Genomic DNA, 22,782 nt, shown 5'->3' with positions numbered 1-22,782 from the left:
TACCTGAATTATCTCAATTAAGCCCACCCACTGAGGCATCTAATGAGCCCACCATCAATTTGAATTGAGCCAATATGAATAGAACAGCTGTGTTGGAATGCTGCAGTTGTCAGTGTAGGCCTAGTCTTCTAAGAATCTTTGATTTGACCATAACATGGACAAGAAGACTGAAAAAATAGCTTACAATATTGAGAATCCATGAATTATCATAAATATAGGGAGTGTGATTTCAAGCTATCAAAATCAGATTTCGATTAATTCCACATTTATCTTGATGATGACAATAAAGGCTCAACTTGCCTGCTGCTTCCGAAAGGAAATGGATTGCACACTCTGATTGGCTGATTGGAAGACGATGACGCTGCTGAAAATCCAATGGTGAGATGCCACACTGTAGTTACTTTGAGGAGCTCCGGTTTGCACATCCGTGCCGCTGAGTTTCTCTTTCTTTATTGCCTGCAACGCTTGGCCTGAAAAGTGAGTGTAGTTGTGCATTCTGAGGTGTGTGTCTGCAAGAGGCAAATCCCAGTTATATGCACTGGAGACGTATTTGCATTCAACAATGCTGAAGCTGTTATTCGCCGCTTTTCTCGCCGTTGCTGCTCAGGCAAGTGATGTGCTTGAGTTCTCAGATGACGACTTTGACAGCAGAATCGGAGACCATGATCTGATTTTGGTTGAATTCTTCGCACCGTGGTAAGTTAACTACTTCATTCAGGTGTAGGGTCTTGCCTTGTCTCATTGCTTCCTGTAATGTAGCATTGTCATCTGCTATGCGGTATTACTGAATCAGGTGGCTCGCAAAGCACAACGTTACATGAATGGATCATGCGCATCTTCCTGTGGAATTCTGGCTAAATCAAGTGTCGCTGTTGTACCACTGTCACGTTAGTCTGAAGGCTGTTTGTGTAACAGGACGTTAACGGATTTCCGAAAGGGCTTTAAATGAATTAAATCCCAGCGTTTTAATTGTATTGTACATTAATTAGCAGGTCATAGAAGTTTTAGCTTGTAGCTAACCATGGGCATGGCTAACATTGCATTGATGTTAGGTGTTGTTGCATTGTTACTGCGTTTTGTGAGTGGTGTTTCATTTAATCAGGATTGTATCCTCTTTTTGTGTTAATATGCTTTAATCGCATTGCTGGAAAGGTGTGCCTATTTGACTTTGGCATTAATCATGTCTCAAAAACTGGTCATCACGAGTTTGTACTGTCATTGCTAGCTGGTTTAACATGGGATACATCTCGTCCTAAATGTGGCCGTGTTTTCATTGTCGGATTTCTGCGCCAGAAGATAATTCATTTAACTTCTAGCAATTTTGTCTATAAAGGATTTCTTAAGATATTTGACAAATTGGCTAAACTGATATTCCGAACTTTCCAGTAGTTAGCTGGTCATGATTTGCAGCAACCACCATGCTAAGGAAGCAGGCAACTTGTGGGCACGGCCGCCAATCGCTGTAACCCTCTGATTTGTCATTTGAGTTTCGGTGTCCGCCTCTCATTGGCTCAAGGAAGATGTTACGTAGCTTTAAGTTTAACTGGCTGTCCACTGACCCGAGCAAGGCCTCTTTCCATTCACTGATATTGTGAAACTGTCGTTTAAGTTTTAACTTTTCACTTGGCCTCACACTGTCTGGCAAACAATGATGTTCATTGGCCAAAGGCTGTAGCTAAGTTTTAACTACATCTTTTGCCACTTCTTGTGATTCCACAGGTGTGGGCATTGTAAGCGTCTTGCACCAGAGTATGAGGCTGCTGCTACCCGCTTGAAGGGAAAAGTTGCACTGGCAAAGGTAATACTACTGCACTTTTTTCCTTTTCTTTTTTTTTTTGAAATTCAATAACAGCAAAGTTTAGTGATTCAGGCATAATGTGTCTCTTCAACATACTGTGTCTCTTTAATGTAGGTCGACTGTACGATCAACTCCAATGTTTGTAGCAAGTATGGAGTCAGTGGATATCCAACTCTCAAAATCTTCAGAGATGGAGAGGAGTCTGGGGCTTATGATGGACCTCGCTCAGCAGGTATGTTCGTTAAAGCATGACTGTTTAGACCGCTATCACTTGGCTACCTTATCTGGCATTATCAGCTGCTGGCTTCCACCCATCTCAAGTGGGTGATTCTCACGAAATCATGAGAAAAAGGTATCACAAAGCATTTTTATAATTAAAGTTAACTGTATGAAAATAGAAAATATATCAATAAAAGCACCTTTTTATTTACTATATTGCTCATTATTCCAAATCGGTACTTCTATTACTCAATTTGTCATTTTTTCACATTTAATGGTAAATTTCTCATTACCGCAACGCGTCCACAACTAAAATTGTGCCGTATAAGATGGAAATATTATAAATTAAAAAGATATAAAAGAATACATTTCAGGAAATAACATACTACAAATAGGCACAAATAAAGTACATTGGGTATTTGGTGACTGTTGGTTAAGACAGTGAAAATAATAAAAAAAAGAAACGTGTCCAACACCAACTTTCTCATTCTCCGCAACAACTTTGCATCAGTGATAAAATCAACAAGGAACAAATATTTGCAATGCTTTTTGTTGGATGGGGACAGAATTGACTGTAACACTCAAGATGTCTACCAGGCAAGCAGCTATATTTTTCTCTCTCAAGACAAAAGTTAAAACTTTCTTCTTATAGCACCCATGTAACTTTTTAATTCTCATTACCGCAACGTGACATTATGAAGTCTTAAAAAAATATTTCTGCTTTTATTTTTCTATTATCATATACCCTATTATGGTCTAAACATAAACAACTGAGAAAAGTTTAGCTGACCTTCATGGTGCTCCTACAGCTTGTGATAAAGGTTAAGGTCACTCATCCTCCGCAACACCATTATCATACACCGCAATGTTGCGGTAGTGAGATTCAATGTTTCGGTGGATGAGAATACATTGAAAATACATTGTACATTGAGAATGCATTGAGGAATCGTTATACATCTTAGGATGTAACTTAACATTTTATTACATTATATTAAATTATTTTATTGCGCATTAATAAATATTATAAAGGATGTGAATGTATAATAACAGCTCATTTTGATACATATCATAACATTTTCACACATTTATCCCCGCACCCCCTCTACAGTGTCTAACCCAACACAGCCCCGACGACCCCAGCCACCCCTTACTACTCTTGTTGCCATTAGAAGCCATGACTCATCACAGATGTTTCTGAACAGTGGGGTCCCCCAGGGATCCATTCTGAGACCATTATTCTTCAATCTGTATGCCACTCGAACAAATGTTCAAGAATAACTCAACGGTACTTATCTATATCCCCAAATGACTACAGCCCTCTTAAATCGCTCTATCATTAGCCTGGTCCTGACCATCCCATAATACTACCATTTCCATTTCGTATTCATGGTCTGGACTTTGTTTGATCTGACGCGATTGCAGGAAGCAGAAAGGACATTTTTGTGAAAAAACAGGATTTAACTTTGTTAAACGTTGAACAAACATGTCTGACGTCTAGGCCTATCTGTGGCGATGTAGGACCGTTCAACAGACATGTCTGACAGAACACCCTACCGTAGGATAAAATTACAATGTGGGACCGTTTGTCAAAACACCGGCGAAAATCCTACCGGTCAGCATCGCTCCATAGAAGACAGGTACCAGACGTAGTGCGGAGCCAAGTGTCTTGGTGGAAGTACGTAGGATGGCGCGCGAGGCTACTCTATCATTGCATTGACCAAATTAAAAGTTGGATGTCTCACAATTTCCTTCAGCTGAACACAGATAAAACTGAAGCAATTATATTTGGGAAAAGGGAGGAGAGAATAAAGATTACTACTTTCCTGGAAAATAAGGGGCCTGAAAGCAAGGGATACAGTTAAAAACCTTGGTGTCCTTATTGACAGCAACCTAAACTTTAATAATCACATGGAAGCCATGACTAAGTCTGCATTTTACCACCTAAACACACATTTCTTAAATGTAGAGGCCTTATGTCAAAACATGATCTGGAGGTGCTAATACATGTCTTCATTTTAATAGGTTTGATTACTGCAATAGCCTTTTTACAGGCCTCCCTAAAAAGAGCATCTAACAATTGAAGCTAATCCAAAATGCGACAGCAAAGGTTTCTTACAAAAAACCACAGTACTCCACATTTGAGATCACTCCATTGGCTCCCAGTGAGCTACATAATTGATTTTAAGGCATTGCTTCTTGTTTAAAACAGTAAATGGAATTGGACCCATCTACAGGGGTATCTACTGGATATGTTTCAGTGGTATGCACCAAGGTCCAGGTCACTAATGTCAACGGAGAAGAATTTGCTGCTGGAACTGTAATTCCAAAAGTCAAAACAAAGTGAGGTAGCCTTTAGAGCTCCTACACTGCAAAGCTTTGGAACCAGCTTCCAGATGATGTACAGAAAAATGCACTCACTATTGATTGACTCTAACTTCTTTCTTTCTTTCTTTTTGCTTTTATTTGTTTGTGAAACACATTGAATTGCACTTATGTATGAAATGCGCTATACAAATAAACTTGCCTTGCCCTCAAAATGACTCAGGCCCCACACTCCCCCCTCCTTGCTGCAACCCCTCCTTTCGCTACCACCCCCATAACTGCCATCAGGCTTTTTCTAGTAATGGGGGATATATATTGCCAAAAAACATAGATAGCATTTGTCCCCCCAGATGGCACCAAGGGCCAAAATTTTGGGCCATTGCTCAAGGCCTAATGCCATATTGTGTTTAATATGGCTGAGCCGTATGAAAGTTACAGTGATAGGTAAGTGTTAATTGTTGAATATTCACAGATTTCATACTCAATTTGCTTGTTGTGGAAACATTTCACAAAGATATTATCTGTTGAATAGGAATCCTATACAATAATTCTCATCTCCGAAACATTGAATCTCATTTCCGAAACATCATTCTCATTACCGCAACGCATGTTTATTTGCAAATTAATGATATACTACAAACTGCTTTAAGTTTGTAATGGTATATAGATAAATTATGGTGCTTCATATATCACCTGCATAGAAAAAATATATATAAAAGTATTTTTCCAGTAAGATATCCTAAAAAGACAGATTATAAATCATTAAGTGTGTTGCGGTAATGAGACAAATCATAAAATTGGAATAAAATATTGAACTTAAAATACAATAATTCCTGGTTTGTAATACACAGCTTAACATAACTGTTACAAATATTCAGTTAAAAAGTGCCAAAAACATAACTTTTTAAACATTTTTCTAATGTGAACTTGTGTTGCGGTAATGAGAATTTCTTGTGCTCAGGCAGACAAAAACTCCATTAAATATAGATAAAAAATGTGATAAAATGACTAAAACGTGTGTTTGTAACAACTTTAGACTTCAATCTTTCATTCCAAAAAGAAAATTTGCCTTCAAAAGACTTTTTAAAATTTGGGAGTGTGAACCGTTTTACATCTGATTTTCGTGAGAATCACCCAAGTGTTGTTGTTTTTTTCCCTAACTCTGTTTTGCCACTCCCCATTTGCAGACGGGATTGTCAGTCACCTGAAGAAACAGGCAGGCCCAGCATCCGTGGAGGTCAAGACACCTGAAGAACTGGCCAAATACATAGGGGATCGCGATGCAAGTGTTGTGGGTAAGAACCAGGCGCACACACAAAGACTTAAAGCCAACTCCCTCACAAGAAAAGCTAAAGTTTCATTGTGTTGACCCTATTGTATTTTTTCGGAGCCCCAAGAAATGTGACTCCCAGCAACGTGCGTGTGTGTGTGTGTGTGTGTGTGTGTGTGTGTGTGTGTGTGTGTGTGTGTGTGTGTGTGTGTGTGTGTGTGTGTGTGTGTGGAGGGTGGGGGATGCTAAGAGAGCAAGTAAGTGTGTGTGTGAGAATGAGTGTATTAAATATCGGCGTCTTTGTGGCCAGGCTTCTTTGCTGACGCTGGCAGTGCAGCACAGGCTGAGTTCCTGAAGTCTGCGAGCGCCCTGAGGGAGTCCTACCGCTTCGCACACACCAACAACGAGGAGTTGCTGAAGAAACACGACATCGAGGGAGAGTGAGTAGCTGCTTTTACCACAACATCACCCTGCAAACACTTTCACTTCATGATGGTGCAGGGTTTCCCCCCAGCACTTTATTGCTAAGGTGATGGGCTCCCCTGCAAAGAAAATGTTTTTTTGTGTTGTGTACAGTATGTAATTTCACACAAAAATGTATACATTTGGGGATTTCACATCATATTTCATATAGAGCTGCACAACTTTGTCTGCCCAGCGATGATGGACAATCATTTGTCTCTGATTCTGGCTTGCCCTCCACCACTTTGACTTAATATTCTGTGGGAAACACTGATGGTGCATGCTTTGCACATGTTCACTTCACAGCAAAATTTCATTGCTTTTGTGGTTAGAAATTTCTAAGCAGAATGTATTGTAATTTTGCATCATATGGCATCACGAACAGGGCCATTGGCTTCAGTAGAGTTTTCAGTAGTACCATTGGCTGGAATGCTCTTCTCCGGTCATTTCCTCCATCTAAGTGGGTAAAGAGGGCCACACCGAAGCATGAGACTAAATGTCCTTTCCTGGCATCATGCCATCATTCTTGTCCTTTCCTTTTTAAAAAAAAAAAAAAATTTTTTTTTTGGGAGGGGGGGTTGCCTTTTTTAGTTTTTTTTTCTCACTTTTATTTGTGCAGTGAAGAGTGGGTCAGAAAAGGAGTGAGAGAGGGGGAGATGGGGTGGATGGGGAGGTGCCCTTGGCCTTAACCGAACACCGGGTCCTCCGGGTAACATTATGGTGCCTTAGCCCTTTGAGCCACACCTGAGGCCACGTCCTCATGGAGACATCCTTGAGGAAGCAGCTGGAGGAGGGACTTTGTGTCCATATTTTGTACTTTAACGTCAAGCGTTACCAGAGATTGTATATACGGAGATACCCCAACATAATGCGTTGCTATGGGTGCCAATAGTGAACAAGTACCGGTCTGCCTAAAGGGGTGTGTGGCGTACCGCTTGACTTTTTTTTTTTTTTTTTTTTAAGTTTTTCCTCAAAATTCAAACAGAAGGCCTTCAAGTTGATCATAGATCCAAGTATGCCTAGACTATGCCTAGACCCTAAACAACCCCAGGAAGTTACAATGACTATTTCTTGTATAAAACAACCCATGGGTCTCATCCATTTCAAAGGAACAGTCCTTAGGTCTGCATAAAGGGGGACCCTTCCCCACCTCCCTTGTGAAACTATAACCTAGAAACAATGGCCATTGGCACCTCTTTTTTGATCTCTCTTGCGTTAGATCTGCTGTATATGCAGCCATCTTGCAGATTTAGTGCTTTTCTAACCTTGTCACTTCTTTGTTGCGCTTATTTGCAGGGGTGTCATCCTCTTCCGTCCACCACAACTAGCCAACAAGTTTGAGGATTCCAGCGTCAAGTTCAGCGAGGAGAAGTTCACCAACGCCAAGATCAAGAAGTTTATTCAGGACAATGTGTAAGTTTGCACAAACACACCCACACACACATTACTATGGTTATTGCTGGGAAGATTGGTTGTGTCTTTTGCTCCTGAAATTGATATTTGCTGTGTAAACAATCAGCATGCCTTGTGTGTATGAACTGTGAGTGGGATTTTCAGTTGGTTCATTTCCAATCCCTGCCCAGATTGATGCTCATCTCTACTCCAACAGTACACAAAGCTTTGCTGGTGTCGTGACATTTCTATTGTTTGGTGTAGTGCTTCTATAAAGCAATGTTCACTACTTTTATTACTTTGAAGTTGTCGCTCTGTTATGGAATCAAGGATTTCTTTTTGCTTTTTTCATTATGTGTTATTGGTGCACTTTGTTTCGCTGAAAGCCGAGGTGCTATTTGCAACATGCTTAATATTTTTTAAAAATATGTTTGAAATACTGCAAGTTGTGTGGGGGTAGAAGGCCATGTCGTAGGTGGCCACTGTGTGGCCAAGGTGAGATCTGTTCTGCACTTGGAAAGCAAATTAAAGAGATCACAAATCAGGTTTAAATGTAGGAATATTTCTTTCAAGGTTTCAAGTCTCAAATATTGATTGGTTCACTTTCAACAATGCTGCACCTTCTAAAAAATGAGACAAATCCCTTTAATTTGGACATGTGCCTCCTCTACTGTGCTTGAAGTTATAACACAGTTTTGTTTGTCAGTCCTCATGTCTAAGCAAAGCAAAAAACCATGGTGCTTCCACCTACAGAACTCAAAATGATTTCTACATATTCACATCATTCATTGTCATTCTTTTTTTTAAATATATATTATTTTAGCTTTGGAATGTGCCCACACATGACTGATGACAACAAGGATCTGCTGCGGGGGAAGGACCTCCTGGTGGCCTACTATGACGTAGACTACGAGAAGAACCCCAAGGGCTCCAACTACTGGAGGAACAGGTAAACATGACCTTCCTGCAACTCTGCTGGGACCTGCCAGTAGGGCTGGGCAATATGACGATATATATCGTTATCGTGATATAAAAGCGTATATCGTGACCGTTCTCCTATATCGTTTATATCGTGATAGTAATTTTTATCAATTTTATACAATTGAATATCATTTAATTACGTTTCATGTTGTCACAATACACACTATAAGTTCATGTAACTGTAAAGATAAGAGAGGTTGTTTTGCGACATGAAAAAATAAAGAGAATAACTGAAAACGTATGTAATTGTGCTATATTGTGATGTGTGTGTGTGTGTGTGTGTGTGTGTGTATATATATATATATATATATATATATATATATATATATATATATATATATATATATATATATATATATATATATATATAGAGTCTTTGCAAGTTTCCAGTCAATTGTCTGCGATTTCACTGCATGTTGTATCTCATCTATCTTCATACAATTAAAGAAGGCTCCTTGTCCATAGTAATACCATTTTTTTCCATCGATTTTTCTTATGATTGCTTTCTTCAGGGTGATGAAGGTAGCCAAAGGATTCGTTGATCAGGGCAAGCAGTTGAACTATGCTGTGGCCAGTAAGATGATCTTCGGCCATGACATCTCTGAGATGGGCCTGGACGCCTCCGGGGAGATCCCAGTCGTCGGTATCCGCACATCCAAAGGAGACAAATACGTCATGCAGGAGGAGTTCTCGTAAGAACCATTTCTTCATTATCTGTGTGTGTTCGTGTGTAATCATGTTAATTAACTGTATGGTAAACCACAGTACAAGTCACCTTGATTGAAGATGAACAGTACTTGTGTGGTATGAGAATGGAAGTTTAAGCTTAGTTGCCCTGTGAAGTACTTTCTACATCATGGTTTGGCAGGAAGGAAGTGGTTTTAACAAAATACTTAATCTGCACAGTTGAGTCATCAGGCATGGCGGCTGAAATCCTGTGTGTGACAGTGAGCTACATTTTAGCCATTGCTCGACACAATGGTCATAATAACAATGAACTGAAATGTTCTGATGATCATAGACACTTTTTTTTTTTTGCTTGAGGCATACAAGACTTTTCAAAAACATTGAACTTTATTATTTTGAGCTACTGGCACTACCATTTAAAAAAGAAAAAAATCTAAGTTCCCTTCTTCCCTCCCTTGCAGGCGTGATGGCAAGGCACTGGAGCGTTTCCTCTCTGACTACTTTGATGGGAAGCTGAAGCGCTACCTGAAGTCTGAGCCTATTCCTGAAAACAACGATGGGCCAGTCAAGGTCAGGCGACAAGTTGATCTTTTTCTTACATTTTTTTGATGTGATTATTGCTCTGTGTATTGCATATGGTGTGCATGGCTCCAGCAATGGGGCGCCTAAGTCACGCCCTATACTTCCTGGTTCATGGGGCAGACAGTTGCAAAAAAATGAATAGAAGTGAACAAGGCGAGTCGTGGTGGACTTGTGGTGCATAAGTGGAGGTCCAAGGTTTGGATTGTTGTCGAAAAACCACTCATTTCAAGCCCAGTAATTATTTATTCGACTCCCTCTGCCCCATGAACCAGGAAGTAGAGGGCGTGACTTAGGTGCCCCATGTCTGATACGGCAGATTTGAAATTTTAACAGGCAATGATTTAATTTAATTGATCACCTTAACAGGTCAGCTGATGCTTAAATGATTCATTAGTGGGTTAATGAATACCTTCTCAAATGCCTATGCTCTCTGTGGGGACTAAACCACACTTGCTATACCTGTTCTCCTATCCTTTGCTTGTCTTAAATTCTCGACATCCCAAGATTTACATATACATTTTATGACCGTGTGGTGGATTTTCAGGAAGGCATGAGGAGGAACCCTATTCTAACATCCTAGGACCTAGGTGATCCATTAAAGCCATTTTTGAACAAGCGGCCCTTGGCCCTTATCCTAAAGCCTGATTTATTCTCCGAAACAAACGTGTCTGCGCGATGATGCAGACAGCCACGCAGGTCTCCCCCACCCCTGAAAATGTGACTGCCTGCAGACAGTTACGCAGTTAACAGCAGCAGGAGCCACTGTGATTGGTCCTCTCGACCAGAGCAGAGTGTTCGCTTCACAACAAGCTGCTACTTCCTTGTTCTAACCTTCACCGGTCTACAGACTGTGAGATTTTCATTAAATAAGTTGCCCGTGTTTTGTAGTTTAATTTATTTACATGACGAAGAAGATTTGCTTTTTGGACATGGTGGTAATATAAATAAATAATGAGACGCAGTTTGTGAGTGCGGATTTCTTCTTCCTTAAGTTGACGCTTTTTATCTCGCACCCAAAGACTTTCGGTTTTCCAAGAAGTTGAGCGCGTCCTCTGCCAATACTTGGAATTTATTTACATGAACCAAAGACAAGGAGGAAACTTCCGCTTCATGCGACCTATTCTCCACAATGAGCCACTTCCTTGTTCCAAACTACTGCGGCTGCTAGTGCGATCAAAAATGCATGTGACGTTTATTAAATGTTTCATTTTCATTGTCATCGAGTCTGTGTAGCTACAAAGCAACAGACACGTTTAGTTTACTCCTTGTACTGAAGGCAGTTTGAACAATCATCTTGTTGCCCCTACTGCTGCAACAGATACGGATAGCGCAGCCCTAGAATGGAGCAAAAATCAACACTAACTGCGTTGACTTGTAGGCGACAGGCTGAAAAAAGGGCATAACCTGCCCTTAAGCCTACCAACGCCCCTTGACTTCATTATAAGCCTGCCAACGCCCCTTGACTTCATTATAAGCCTGCCAACGCCCCTTGACTTCATTATAAGCCTGCCAACGCCCCCCTTGGTATAAAAAAAACGAATGGACTAATGTCCCCAACGACAAACAGTGCCTCCTCTCGGCTGTATCCTTCTCAATGCCCTCCCTAGGGCCCCTCAATGCCCCCTGGGAGGCCTGTAGAGCCCCCCTTGAGAAACGCTGCATTAAAGCATGGTTGTGCAGAGATGGCATTGAATCCATCTCATTATCGAACCTTCCTTCATTGTGCTTGTGTCCTCGTGTTTCTCTGACATACCATCTCTGTGGAGAAAACGGGTAAAGTTTTCTGGCCATCAGCCTTGGTTGGCAATTCATAAGAACTTTTGGTGGACTTCTCCCAATTCAACATCGCAGTCTTGCAAATAAAAAAACGACCTTTTTAAAGTTGCACCGTATAATATTTTTAGTAGTTAATATCCAGAATTCACGCTGTCCATCACAAATGTTACCTTTTTAACAAATGCTTGCCACCATCATTAATGTCTAATTCTTCATTATGACTGGGAAAATTGCATTTTGCATACATGAAAAGGGAGATCTTTTCCATGGTCCGCCATTTTGAATTTCCAGAAATGGACATTTTTAGCTGCAAAACTTACTGTCCGTTGTCATACGAGTAAATATTGGTTTATTATTCGAAGAGGGGATGTCTGCGCTTCAGCCTTGGGGGTGCTCACCGTCGAGGACGGCAGTATCAAGACAAGCTGGGCTACTTCACAGTGACTAGACCCAGGGATGACTGGAGCACTCAGCAACTTTTTTAGAGGGTTTTTATTATTTGGTGCACAAAATGACTGACGTTTCGGCGCACCTGCGCCTTCCTCTGAGTCCTCAGAGGATTGGTTTATTATTATTCATGCAAAGATCAAATTTGGCAATAGGAGCACAGTTTCAATGAGCAGCATAGTTGCAATACCTACTCTGGCCACAGTCTTACACGGTGCACCTTTTTAAGTTGAGCTTTTGTGAAATATTGAATAAAACGTATTAATGGCGCATTGCTTCGCATCTCGAGGCCACAAGCACACGGCAAGGTGGGGAGGTTGGATAATGAGACCCATTGTGTGGTGCCTTGGCACAGAATGTTCTAATTATGGGAAACGTTTGTTGTGCATTAGCCTGGGAACTCCCATACTGCCTTTAGTTCTACACAATCGTTTCGATCTGAAAGACACTTCTCACTTGTGATTAGGTCTGGTGTTAACCAGGCAAGTTGTGCATAGCATTGTTCCATCAATACACCGTGTCAGACTGCAGGTCTTGATGACTGCTTGCTATATGAACCTTTTTGGTGTATACAGTGACTCATTCAATCCTAAGGAGATGTGTATACAGTGAAGTGCTCTGTAATGCAGGGTTATTTAGACTTGGTGATTTGTATGGTTTATGTATGTGTTCATACAGTACGTTAATTTTTAAAGTGTAATTCTACCATCTTCTCCATTTCACAGGTTGTTGTTGCTGAGAACTTTGACTCCATTGTCAACGACGACAGCAAGGATGTTCTGATTGAGTTCTACGCACCGTGGTGCGGCCACTGCAAGAGCCTGGAGCCCAAGTTCAATGAGTTGGGAGAAAAGGTAAGTCAGTGAAAAAAACAAAACGAACAAACAAACTTAAGTCTATTGCCTTGGTCGCACACATGCATGTGTCAGCTTCACTAGCTTCAGACTTCAGACCTCACTAGCTTCTACACCAAATTGTGGCTCAGTTGTGATACGCTGAATAAAAAGTAAAAAAAAAATGTCCAACTTTTGATGGATCACCCAGTGCTTTCTCCATGCTGGTCCTTCGTGATCCGTGATGATCCCCACCTCTGTCAAGACACACCTGCTGTCAAACCTTGACACATGCATGTGTGCGATCCCACCTTATACATCCAAAGCAGTAAGAAGTCAGGCCACTGACTACACTAACTGATATGACAAGCACCATGTTGGAATGAGTGTGATCATGAATAGAGTTCCTAGCTTTTACACAGCTATGGGTCACATCCTGCCCTACCTTTGACGGTCTACTATCAATTGGTGGCATGCAGCACTACTGTGACCTTACTGTAGAGTGACTTGTAAGTAACAATTGGCTAATGTCTTTAACAAGTTGCTGATTGAGGAAAACAAATCAAATTTTCCACTTTTTCCCTTAATTGTGGAAAATGAATATTATTTTCCACTTGTGCTCCGATTGATTGCATCACTGGATACTATTCATGATGGAAGTGCCATTTTTGGTACAGGATTAACCGTCACATGTAGTGTGCAAGTACAGAGGTGGTGCCAACTCTTTTGAAGGAAATTGTGTCATTGGCACTTGGAAAACTGAGGTGCCTAGCTGTCTGCTCTCATAGGACATCTCAATGAATTCGCATGAGGTTTCACAGATACTGGATGAGTATAATATGCTTAAGATATCAGTGGACAAATGTATCACTAGGCGCGTACGAGTTTGTTGCGAGCGTCGATGTTGCGAAAGGCACGTGAGCGAGAACTTGTTGTCACGATGTGGGTGTTATTAAATACAGTGCATTTACAGTCGGCCACAAATATGAACGAGACTATGAGGTCGCACCGGTTTGCTCTACTAAATATGAACGAGACGATGAGCTCGCACCGGTTTGCTCTACTAAGACACCACGTGTGAGGAGTGGGGGGACAGGCAGTGAGGAGGAGCTGAAGTGGGGACCTGCGCAAACTTGTGTAGAGGTGTGAGACAAGACCCATATACACACGTGAGTGAGTTGTTGACCAACCAGTTCATGGGCGCGTGACCTCGGAGGCAGTCCGCGGACGAGCGTTGAAGGGGATAAGCAACTGCAGAGGTTGCAAGATCTGACTGCAGTCGCATGCATCCCGCGATAGTTTGACACCATGTGACATGTCACCTCGTCAATGCAACATCGACGAAATTTCGAAGTTTGACAGGAAATCTAACCGTCATGCAGCATTTTCATCCAGGGTGCATTGCTGTCTACATGCGCATGTATGCGTTGACGTGAACTCGATCGCACCTAGTGTCTCTATATGCAGATGTTGCCAGTGAGGGCAGTGTAGGCGGGGTTGGCACTGAACCCCAGAGACATGTTGCTATCTTATTCACACATTATAATCAAGGCATCCTGGTTTGCATAGCCAGTGTGTAACCTGCTGTAACTCTTTATCAAGGCGAAAACAGAACTCGGGGTTTCCCCCAGCAATGTATAGTTATCGTGGTCACTTTGACAAAAACGCCTCCTACCGCCTTGACTGGGTCCCCTGAAAAGATCAAGATTTTATGTTGTGAATGTCACTGATGTTACTTCACCAGAAAATGTATACTTTTTAAGGCTTTTAAATATTATATTGTGTATGAATCTGCACAAAATGGCTTTTCCAATGATGGTGGTCATGTGTCTGATACCGGCCATCTCCTCCAATACCACCTTGACTATCAAAAATTCTGCAGGAAACTGCTGTGAAATCCCTAAACCATAAATTCACAGGGTTTTTTTTTAACGGATATGCGAAAACAAAGTTTGACACCAAGTTTGTGCCTACTGCAGTCAATGTATGCATAACCTGTGTTTCTTCAGATGTTGGGGGGAGTCCTCTGGCCTGGGTTAATCATATACCACTAGAGTAGTTTTCTTTTACCAGTGCATCAGTAACTAATGTTTTCCCTCTTTTCCTCTAGCTCGCCAATGATCCCAACATCGTCATTGCTAAGATGGACGCAACAGCAAATGATGTGCCCTCACCATATGATGTCAGGGGGTAAGTACAGAAAATCTTCTTTTTTAACTTAAAAATAGAATAGAATAGAAAACATTCTTTTCATTATACACAGTACAATGATATTTTAAGCCTCCCTTGAAGTTACATAAGTTACTCTACACAATTTATAATATTATTCTCTTTACACTTAATTGATCCCCGGTGGGAAATTAAGGTATCCAGTAGCTTACATAAATACACATAATGCCCATATGGACATTTTAAGACATGTACAACACAGGTAATAGTCAGGGAGGGAAAATAAAAAACTACAGAAAAAAATAATAAAAAGGCACTAATAATAATTCACTAATAGGAATTATTAAACAAAATTAATGAAGCAGTACCTGGAACTCATACATGTTGTTCTTTGTTTGTTTTTTTCCCCCCAGATTCCCAACACTCTTTTTCGCACCAGCTGGACAGAAAACAAGTCCAAAGAAATATGAGGTTGGTTTTCAGTTCACCTAGCCATAACACTAAAACCTTCAAAGCTGTTCATATGTTTTTATGCACTGTTTGTTTTTGCAAATGTACTCGTGTTTGACTGGCTTATGTGTTCTAAATGATCATCCTGATGACATGGTTTTTGATGTTTGTTTTTGGCAGGGAGGTCGTGAGGTCAGCGATTTCATTTCCTACCTGAAGAGGGAGGCCACCAACCCTGTGGTGGTGCAGGACGATGAGGAGAAACCCAAAAAGAAGAAGAAGAAGTCGGAGCTCTAAAGAAGACGCAGCGGCCAGCCGGCCCGCACTCAGGAGGGAAGAGTCGCTCACACAGAGAGAACTAAATTATATTCCAAAAATATCTAGAAGAACGACAGAATGCTCTGATTCCAAGTCATGTGGTCTGCCCTCCCCAAACCTGCTGGGAACACTGTGGACTGTGGTGTTGATGGCGCTGTGGGCTGAACCATGCTTTTTAAAAACAAAATGTCTTCAAAACAGGTGGACTGCATTTTGAGATCGAGATTTATCTTTCCCTTTTTCTCTGAACCATGGAGAAAATGCACTTTGGTGATATGACCAGTTTCCAGTCACATGTTGCTTTTTGTTCTGACAAAAAAAATGAGGGGTGAAGGTAAATTGTTCTGGGTTTTTTTTTCTTTTTGTTTGTCTTTTTTCATTTTGTATCTTTTGTCTCATTTTTGTACATTTGGAAGGATTGTGAAATAAAAGCCCCACTAAACATTTTTTTAACATGTTCTTTGATAGAAATAAGTCATGAGGAAGGGCATGCTTTTCCATGTCCTCCACGTTAATATTTTTCCATGCGTGTTATAATGGTTGGAATGAAATGTTGTTAATTTTTAGAAGATATTGGATGATTCCGTCTGTTTAGTATAAGTCAGTGGTTCTCAAACTTTTCCCATCATTCCCCCCTTCGGAGGGTTTGGATGCTTCCGAGCCCCCCCCCCCCCCCCCCAATTTTACAATCGCTGCGCAGAATCAAAGAAAAGGTGACTAGTGAGATAAAACAAAGAGGGATGTGTGTTCATTTCCTATGTTATTCAAATTCATGACAATTTAGAATATAATGGGCTTAAAATGTATTGCTTCTTGGAGAGACCGGAAATAATTTCCTTGGGGGGAAAACCCAAAATCAGATGTCACACGCCCCCCCCTGGTATTCCTCCACGCCCCACTTTGAGAAAGACTGGTATAAATCAACATGAACTGCAAACTTAGGAGCAGCAACCAATCTGTCCTTCATGGTGTGTGTTGAAGGTCTACCCACCCTTTGGCGGTGAACACCTTTTTGTGAGAGTCGTAATGCATGTTAGGAAAGGTCACATCATTTACCCTTATTGCAAGATTTAAAGCACAATCATTTGTCTGAACAAGTGTAAAATACAGAAAACCTAATCAGTCATGCATTTTGCCTATTACATGATAAAAAGTGTTTTGATTAAATACCTGCAGCTAATGTGGGCCATATGACCTCCCAACCCCACAGAAATGGCTCCTGCCATAGGCGTCCTTTTGCTTGGGTAAATTGTCTTGAGGCTAAAAGCCTGTAGAGGACCAAAAGGACAACTCTTGTCACTTCATACATACAAATGGAAGAATTAACTATGTGATATGGGTAGCTGCCATAGTACTGATCTATCAAATATAATGTCCATCTGTCTGTGTGTTCTTAATTTCACTTCTAGTATAAGGTGTCTGCACAACCTCTATACTACCGTAGAATGGTTTGAATGCTTACTTCCCACAAATAAAACTGTAGCCATTTCAATGTTCAGTGCAACACTTTCAATGTTCAGCGCAACACTAGGTGCATTCGATATGTGTCAACGCATGAATGCGCATTTAGACAGCAATGCACCCTGGATGGAAAATGCTGCATGACTAGATTTCCTGTCAAACTTCGAAATTTCGTCGACGTTGCGTTGACGAGGTGACATGTCACATGGTGTAAAACTATCGCGGGATGAATGCGGCTGCAGTCAGATCTTGCAACCTCTGCAGTTGCTTATCCCCTTCAACGCTCGTCGGCGGACTGCCTCCGAGGTCACGCGCCCATGAACTGGTTGGTCAACAACTCACTCACGTGTGTGTATGGGTCTTGTCTCACACCTCTACACAAGTTTGCACAGGTCCCCACTTCAGCTCCTCCTCGCTGCCTGTCCCCCACTCCTCACACGTGGTGTGTTAGTAGAGCAAACCGGTGCGAGCTCATCGTCTCGTTCATATTTGTGGCCGACTTTAAATGCGCTGTATTTAATAACACCCACATCGTGACAACAAGTTCTCGCTGACCTCCGTTGCGCAACGTCGACGCTCGCAAAGAAGTCGTATGCGCTTACTTTTTGATGTCTAGTTCAAGTGGTCGTCGTGACCACAGAGGGGCAGCAGTAGTGCACATTTCAAAAGATCCCACTCGTTATTGTTTTACTCAGCCGGTTTTGATTGGTCTCTAAAGTCAAGTGACGCATCAACTTGCCCTAGTGGTTGTCCTAGTGGTTGTCTTCGCGTTGTTATTTGCAGCGATGTATTGAAACGGACCAATCCCCGTCCTCGTTTCACATACTTGCCCAGACATGTTCCATTTCTGCCTCTACCTCCTACCGGGTCCACGTGTCGACTGTCGATAGAGGTAAGAATGCAACATTGTAAACTATTTGCTACCCATAAATATGAATACGTTACATTGTTTACAAACCAGGCATCCTTGTATTTACATTATGCACCGACATCAAGTCCGAGTGATGGCGGGAACCACTGTCACTTTCCAAACGTTAGCAAATATCAGTTAGCTGCTAGCATTCACAAATACAGGCCCAAGTTATCGGTAGGCCACTCGCACGTTATCGTAAATGGCCTTTGTGCCTACGACGTCACGTTTAGAAGAGGAATAATCGATATAACGTTTAATATTACAACCTCAGTGTACTGATAAATCTGTCAAATAATGTGTTGTGGAATTCAGAGGGCTGTCAGTTTCACAATAGCTCGCCAGCTGACGCGTGACAGTCGGTGTTGACTGTGGTACAAGATCAAAGTATACACGTGAGCATGGGTGTAATTTTAGGTTTGGATGGTGGGGTACATGTCCATAGCACTTTTGAGACGAACCAAGCTTATCCCCACCACTTTTTGACCAATGTAAAGCAACAAAAGAAACAAGCTAACCTGGTCAATTTGCCATAATAATTTCCCCACCAATTTCAAAGCCAAACCTACATTTGCACGTGAGTGAGAAACAAATATAACATAAGGCTTAACTGTTAACTTCTTGCTCACTTTCTGATCACCGGCTACAGTGGCTACTGGTTTTTCAGAGTCACTGGGCACAGTTTTGTTGGCAATGTTTTTATACATGTTTTTTGTCATGATGCATCGAAGCTCTATGAACGTAGTGTGTTCGATGAAGCTACATACAGTATATTAGACAAATAGAGTCTGCATGATCTTTCTTAAACCTAAATATAACACATGGTGCAAAAACAGGACATATGCTGCTATTGAGATACATATGACAGCAAGAATGAGTTACCTGCCAAAGTGTCTAGCGAGATTATAATTGTTACTGGCCATTTGTTGGCCGGTCGGCAGGTGCCAATATTGAGCAGTGAATACATGTATCATTAACTGTCTCTCTGGTCATTCCACAGATGTAACCTGTTGACCAAGACGATGGATGTGTCAACCTCAGAAATATCGTTCGGAGGGGGATCTGTGCTTTTCTCCTGGGACCTACTGAACGAACAGCCCCGGATATACAGATGTAGCGCTACCTTTTCTGTCAGCAATAAGCTGAAAAAGAAGACCAGAAAGCGGAAGGCCAAGGAAGAGCCAGGCGAAGGAATCGAAGCGAATGGCTCACAAAAGAAACGTGAACGACTTGGGACCCAAGAAGATGTTGACACGTCTGTCAACCTCCGGTCCACGTCGAGAGTTCCATCCGTGGGCGAGCACTGGGAGGTGGACAGTGGCTTCTCCTCGGAGGCGAGCCCACCCAACAGCGGCCGCTGCTCGCCCTGCGTCGCTGCCGGCTGCTCCGCCAGAGTTGTGGCCGTTGACTGTGAGATGGTGGGCACTGGCCCCGGGGGTCGGCGCAGCGAGCTGGCACGGTGTAGTGTTTTGAACTATGATGGTGAAGTACTGTATGATCAGTACATCCGACCGGAGCGACCCGTCACTAACTACCGCACGCAGTGGAGTGGCATTAGGAAGGAGCACCTGAACCATGCTGTTCCTTTCAAAAAGGCCCGGAGTCAGGTGTGTGTATCTCAGAGTGCGTCTTAATACGCGACCTTGCCTCCTCCACTTGCGCTTGTCTCCTCGTCCCGCCTCCTGGCCCCTCCTCCGTGGAGAAAACGATAAAGTTTACCAGCTGTCAGCCTCGCCACAACAACTTTTGAGGGACTGTTTTTCATTCACCATCCCAATTGCAAATGAGAAAAAGACTTTACAATTGAGCTTTTGCAAGATATTGAAATATAATGCTGTTGTCAGTGATGTCATCATGACGAGAAGCAAGTGGTGGAGGAGGCAAGTGGAGGAGGCAAGGTCGCATATTAAAACTCACTCAGTGTCTATGTGTGGAGAGAGAGTGAGAGCAACAATAAATGGTTGTGTGTAGGCAGTTGCCGAGATGAATATTAAAAGTGTGGCAATGTGTTATCTTCATTTTACATCTTCATCATTAACACTTTGTCTGTTTTGTTTTCCTTGTTGCGTTTTTAGATTGCTGCAGTCCTGAAAGACAAGGTGGTGATTGGCCATGCCCTTCACAATGACTTTAAGGCCTTGCAGTTCTCTCATCCTCGCCACCTGATCCGGGACACCTCGTCATCACGAGCCCTCAAGCTGTTGGTTGGCGAAGGTTCTACACATGGGTGCTCACTGAAGTCGCTATCCCAAAGACTGCTCAGTAGACATATTCAGGTATCAAGCCTATGTAGTTAATTATGGTCATTGTGACACAGCATCATACAAACAAACAAATTATGTTTTCACACAACTGTACGGTTGCACTGGGCGGCCCAACAGGCAGGCGCCCCAGGAGAGCAGTGCGTGTTAACTGTACCATGTTCAGGGTGCCTCGTGTACTGTAACCCGAGGTTATCCTGTGCAGTCAGCTACTTGAGTGTGGAGAGCACTTGTCATATTCACTCCTCCCACCCACCTGTTGGTGTTTAATCATGTGTAGTTTGCCTTTTTTGTGGTCGTATGCCTCTCAGTGATGCTCTGATAAAGGGACACTGAATGTTGGCTTTCGTCATTTGAACGTCAAGATTTGTACTTGGGCACACAGTAGCCAAGTGTCAGAATTTGTGATGATGTGTCCTTCTCTAGGTCCTGCTTTCTTTCAGTGTTGCATGTTGAACACCGGTATCCCAAATTCTTTTAACTGGTCGTAAGGTTTTTGCATCAAAGCTAAAGCCAGGTAATCGCATGTTACAGTAGTCTGTAAAGGTTACAAGATGAAACATTTTACTTTTTTCCCATCCGAACAAACGTATTGGGCAGAGGGTTAAAAATCAAGACCTGGCTTCGGCGTGGCTCAAATGGCGGTTACACTGGGGACCCAGGTTCTATTTCCACCCGAGACCATTTTCGGATCCTCCCATCATGTGTCTCTCTCTAGTCTCTACCATTTCCTGTCATCTCTTCACTGTCACTATCAAATGAAGACATAAAAAGCTCTAAAAACACTTTTAAAAAAATGAACCTCTGATCTGTTTAATTGTATTGTCAGATCAGTAAGTAAGACTTGTGCCTTATGTCTCCTCTTATGTGTCTGTCAGGTTGGAAAGGCTGGCCACTGCTCGGTGGAGGACGCCCAGGCTGCTCTGGACCTCTACAAGCTGGTGGAGCAGAGGTGGGAGCAGCTGTGTGCCGAGGCTGACAGCAAGGACCCCCAGCCTCAACCATTCCCCTTCCCCTCCCCGACCCCCGCCCCCAACCCAGAGGCGGCCCTCAGCAAATACATGTCCGACCAGTACTGGCCCGATCACATGGACTGTAGCCAACCCTGAGTTCAGGACGTTGAAAGCACTGCCACAAATTTGATTCAATTGGCTCTGAGTCTGCTGATTGTAAATGAGTGCTCAAGACACGTCAACGAATTACTTACGTGTTGGAGGGAACTGTGGCAGGGCTTTTACTTCTGAACCAGGTTTTTGTCACGTCTGCCACTGAGCTAAAACATGAGATGTCTGATGGCACTGTGTGTCTGAGACACACATACAAGCACACACATACACTCAGCAAACATACTCATCTGTTTGTGTTTTTGGTGCTGGTGTATGTGTGTCCTATAAGGCCAGTGTTCTGTGTAATGGGTGTTACAGGTGATAAGACCTTAAACCAATTTGCAGTTCTGGATGATGTTATGGATGAAAGTTAAGCACGCACAAAATTCAGTGATGTGGCCGTCCAACCTCTAACTTTATGTGGCGTTTCACCGCACATTTTCTGTGATGCGTACTTGGAAAACCAATGGATTAACACATGTTGGAAGTATTCTCTATTTCCACCAACCCTGTAGATGAATGAAAGAAATGACCTCTACTTGTGGCCCAGCGCACACAAATAATACTATAACTGATACTTGAGTTTTTTTAGAAGTGAAGTGTTAAAATTGAGGGAAACATAAGTGATTATGTACCAAACACTTGGTTATGTCCATACTGTGGACTAAATGTGCAAATGAAGAGTTTATTTGCAAAACGGTGTATCTCCATTTTGTAGAATGTTGGGAAATTGACATTTTTGTAGTGGGCATTCTATTGCATTGCATTGCAAAATGCATTTTATATATAGTAGGTTGTTCAACAAAGACGCTTTTGCACACCTCTGTAGTTGGGCAGGTGCGTAGGATGTTATCCCAGCGGGGTTGTCAGTCAAGAGCAAAGAAATCCTGCATACTGTCCATTCCACCATACAAAGTTTCGGTCAACGTTGTATTAAAGTTTGTTGGTGGAATGGACAGTGTGCGGGATATATAGTAGGTTGAAAAGTATGTTATAAAAATATTTGAATGGCAGAATTCACACATAGGTGGTAGGACCTCTGAATAGTCATTTTCAGTAATAAAATGCAAAAGTCAAAAATGGTGGATACAGCGTTTTGCAAATAAACTCTTCAAATCATAAATGAGTATGCACACTTACCATATCTCTTTGATGGGAAAGACACTGAAAATACCATTTGTTATGTGATAATGGCAACTAATGTTAATGTATAACATTTTGTTCACATGCTATTTAAACATTGTAAGGTTTCCTCTGGGGATATTTATGAATAAACCATATACAAAAAAAGACTTGCCATTTGGTCCGTTCAGTTACTTTTCAGTTAAAACTTGTGTT

General features: G+C 42.0%; 2 protein-coding genes across 2 annotated transcripts; both read left to right on the top strand.

Annotated features, from left to right (window-relative positions):
* Positions 1-390: 390 nt before the first annotated feature.
* Positions 391-16,152, top strand: pdia3 (protein disulfide isomerase family A, member 3). The gene is made up of 13 exons (XM_063197599.1): positions 391-696; positions 1,720-1,798; positions 1,913-2,030; positions 5,527-5,634; positions 5,920-6,049; positions 7,368-7,484; positions 8,287-8,412; positions 8,957-9,136; positions 9,593-9,701; positions 12,662-12,790; positions 14,880-14,959; positions 15,352-15,409; positions 15,569-16,152. Exons 1-13 carry the CDS (start codon positions 563-565, stop codon positions 15,683-15,685), a joined length of 1,485 nt encoding a protein of 494 aa, XP_063053669.1. The 5' UTR covers positions 391-562; the 3' UTR covers positions 15,686-16,152.
* A 1,790-nt stretch (positions 16,153-17,942) lies between these two features.
* Positions 17,943-22,207, top strand: isg20 (interferon stimulated exonuclease gene). Its single transcript, XM_063196235.1, has 4 exons — positions 17,943-18,059; positions 19,078-19,684; positions 20,153-20,353; positions 21,217-22,207. Exons 2-4 carry the CDS (start codon positions 19,100-19,102, stop codon positions 21,445-21,447), a joined length of 1,017 nt encoding a protein of 338 aa, XP_063052305.1. The 5' UTR covers positions 17,943-18,059; positions 19,078-19,099; the 3' UTR covers positions 21,448-22,207.
* Positions 22,208-22,782: the final 575 nt, after the last annotated feature.

The sequence above is a fragment of the Engraulis encrasicolus genome, chromosome 4 (genome assembly GCF_034702125.1).
Source record: "Engraulis encrasicolus isolate BLACKSEA-1 chromosome 4, IST_EnEncr_1.0, whole genome shotgun sequence".
Taxonomy (NCBI): Eukaryota; Metazoa; Chordata; class Actinopteri; order Clupeiformes; family Engraulidae; genus Engraulis; species Engraulis encrasicolus.
Note: the sequence above shows the minus strand (reverse complement) of the source record. Positions and strands in the feature narration are given on the sequence as shown.

What these genes read in the sequence shown, in the direction of transcription:
- pdia3 (XM_063197599.1), top strand. Translation starts at nt 563, where the DNA reads ATGCTGAAGCTGTTATTCGCCGCTTTTCTCGCCGTTGCTGCTCAGGCA. An exon ending in TCCAACTACTGGAGGAACAG is followed by an intron (nt 8,413 to 8,956) that starts GTAAACATGACC and finishes TGCTTTCTTCAG; the next exon opens with GGTGATGAAGGTAGCCAAAG. An exon ending in CAAGTCCAAAGAAATATGAG is followed by an intron (nt 15,410 to 15,568) that starts GTTGGTTTTCAG and finishes TGTTTTTGGCAG; the next exon opens with GGAGGTCGTGAGGTCAGCGA.
- isg20 (XM_063196235.1), top strand. Translation starts at nt 19,100, where the DNA reads ATGGATGTGTCAACCTCAGAAATATCGTTCGGAGGGGGATCTGTGCTT. An exon ending in TCAAAAAGGCCCGGAGTCAG is followed by an intron (nt 19,685 to 20,152) that starts GTGTGTGTATCT and finishes TTGCGTTTTTAG; the next exon opens with ATTGCTGCAGTCCTGAAAGA. An exon ending in TGCTCAGTAGACATATTCAG is followed by an intron (nt 20,354 to 21,216) that starts GTATCAAGCCTA and finishes TGTGTCTGTCAG; the next exon opens with GTTGGAAAGGCTGGCCACTG.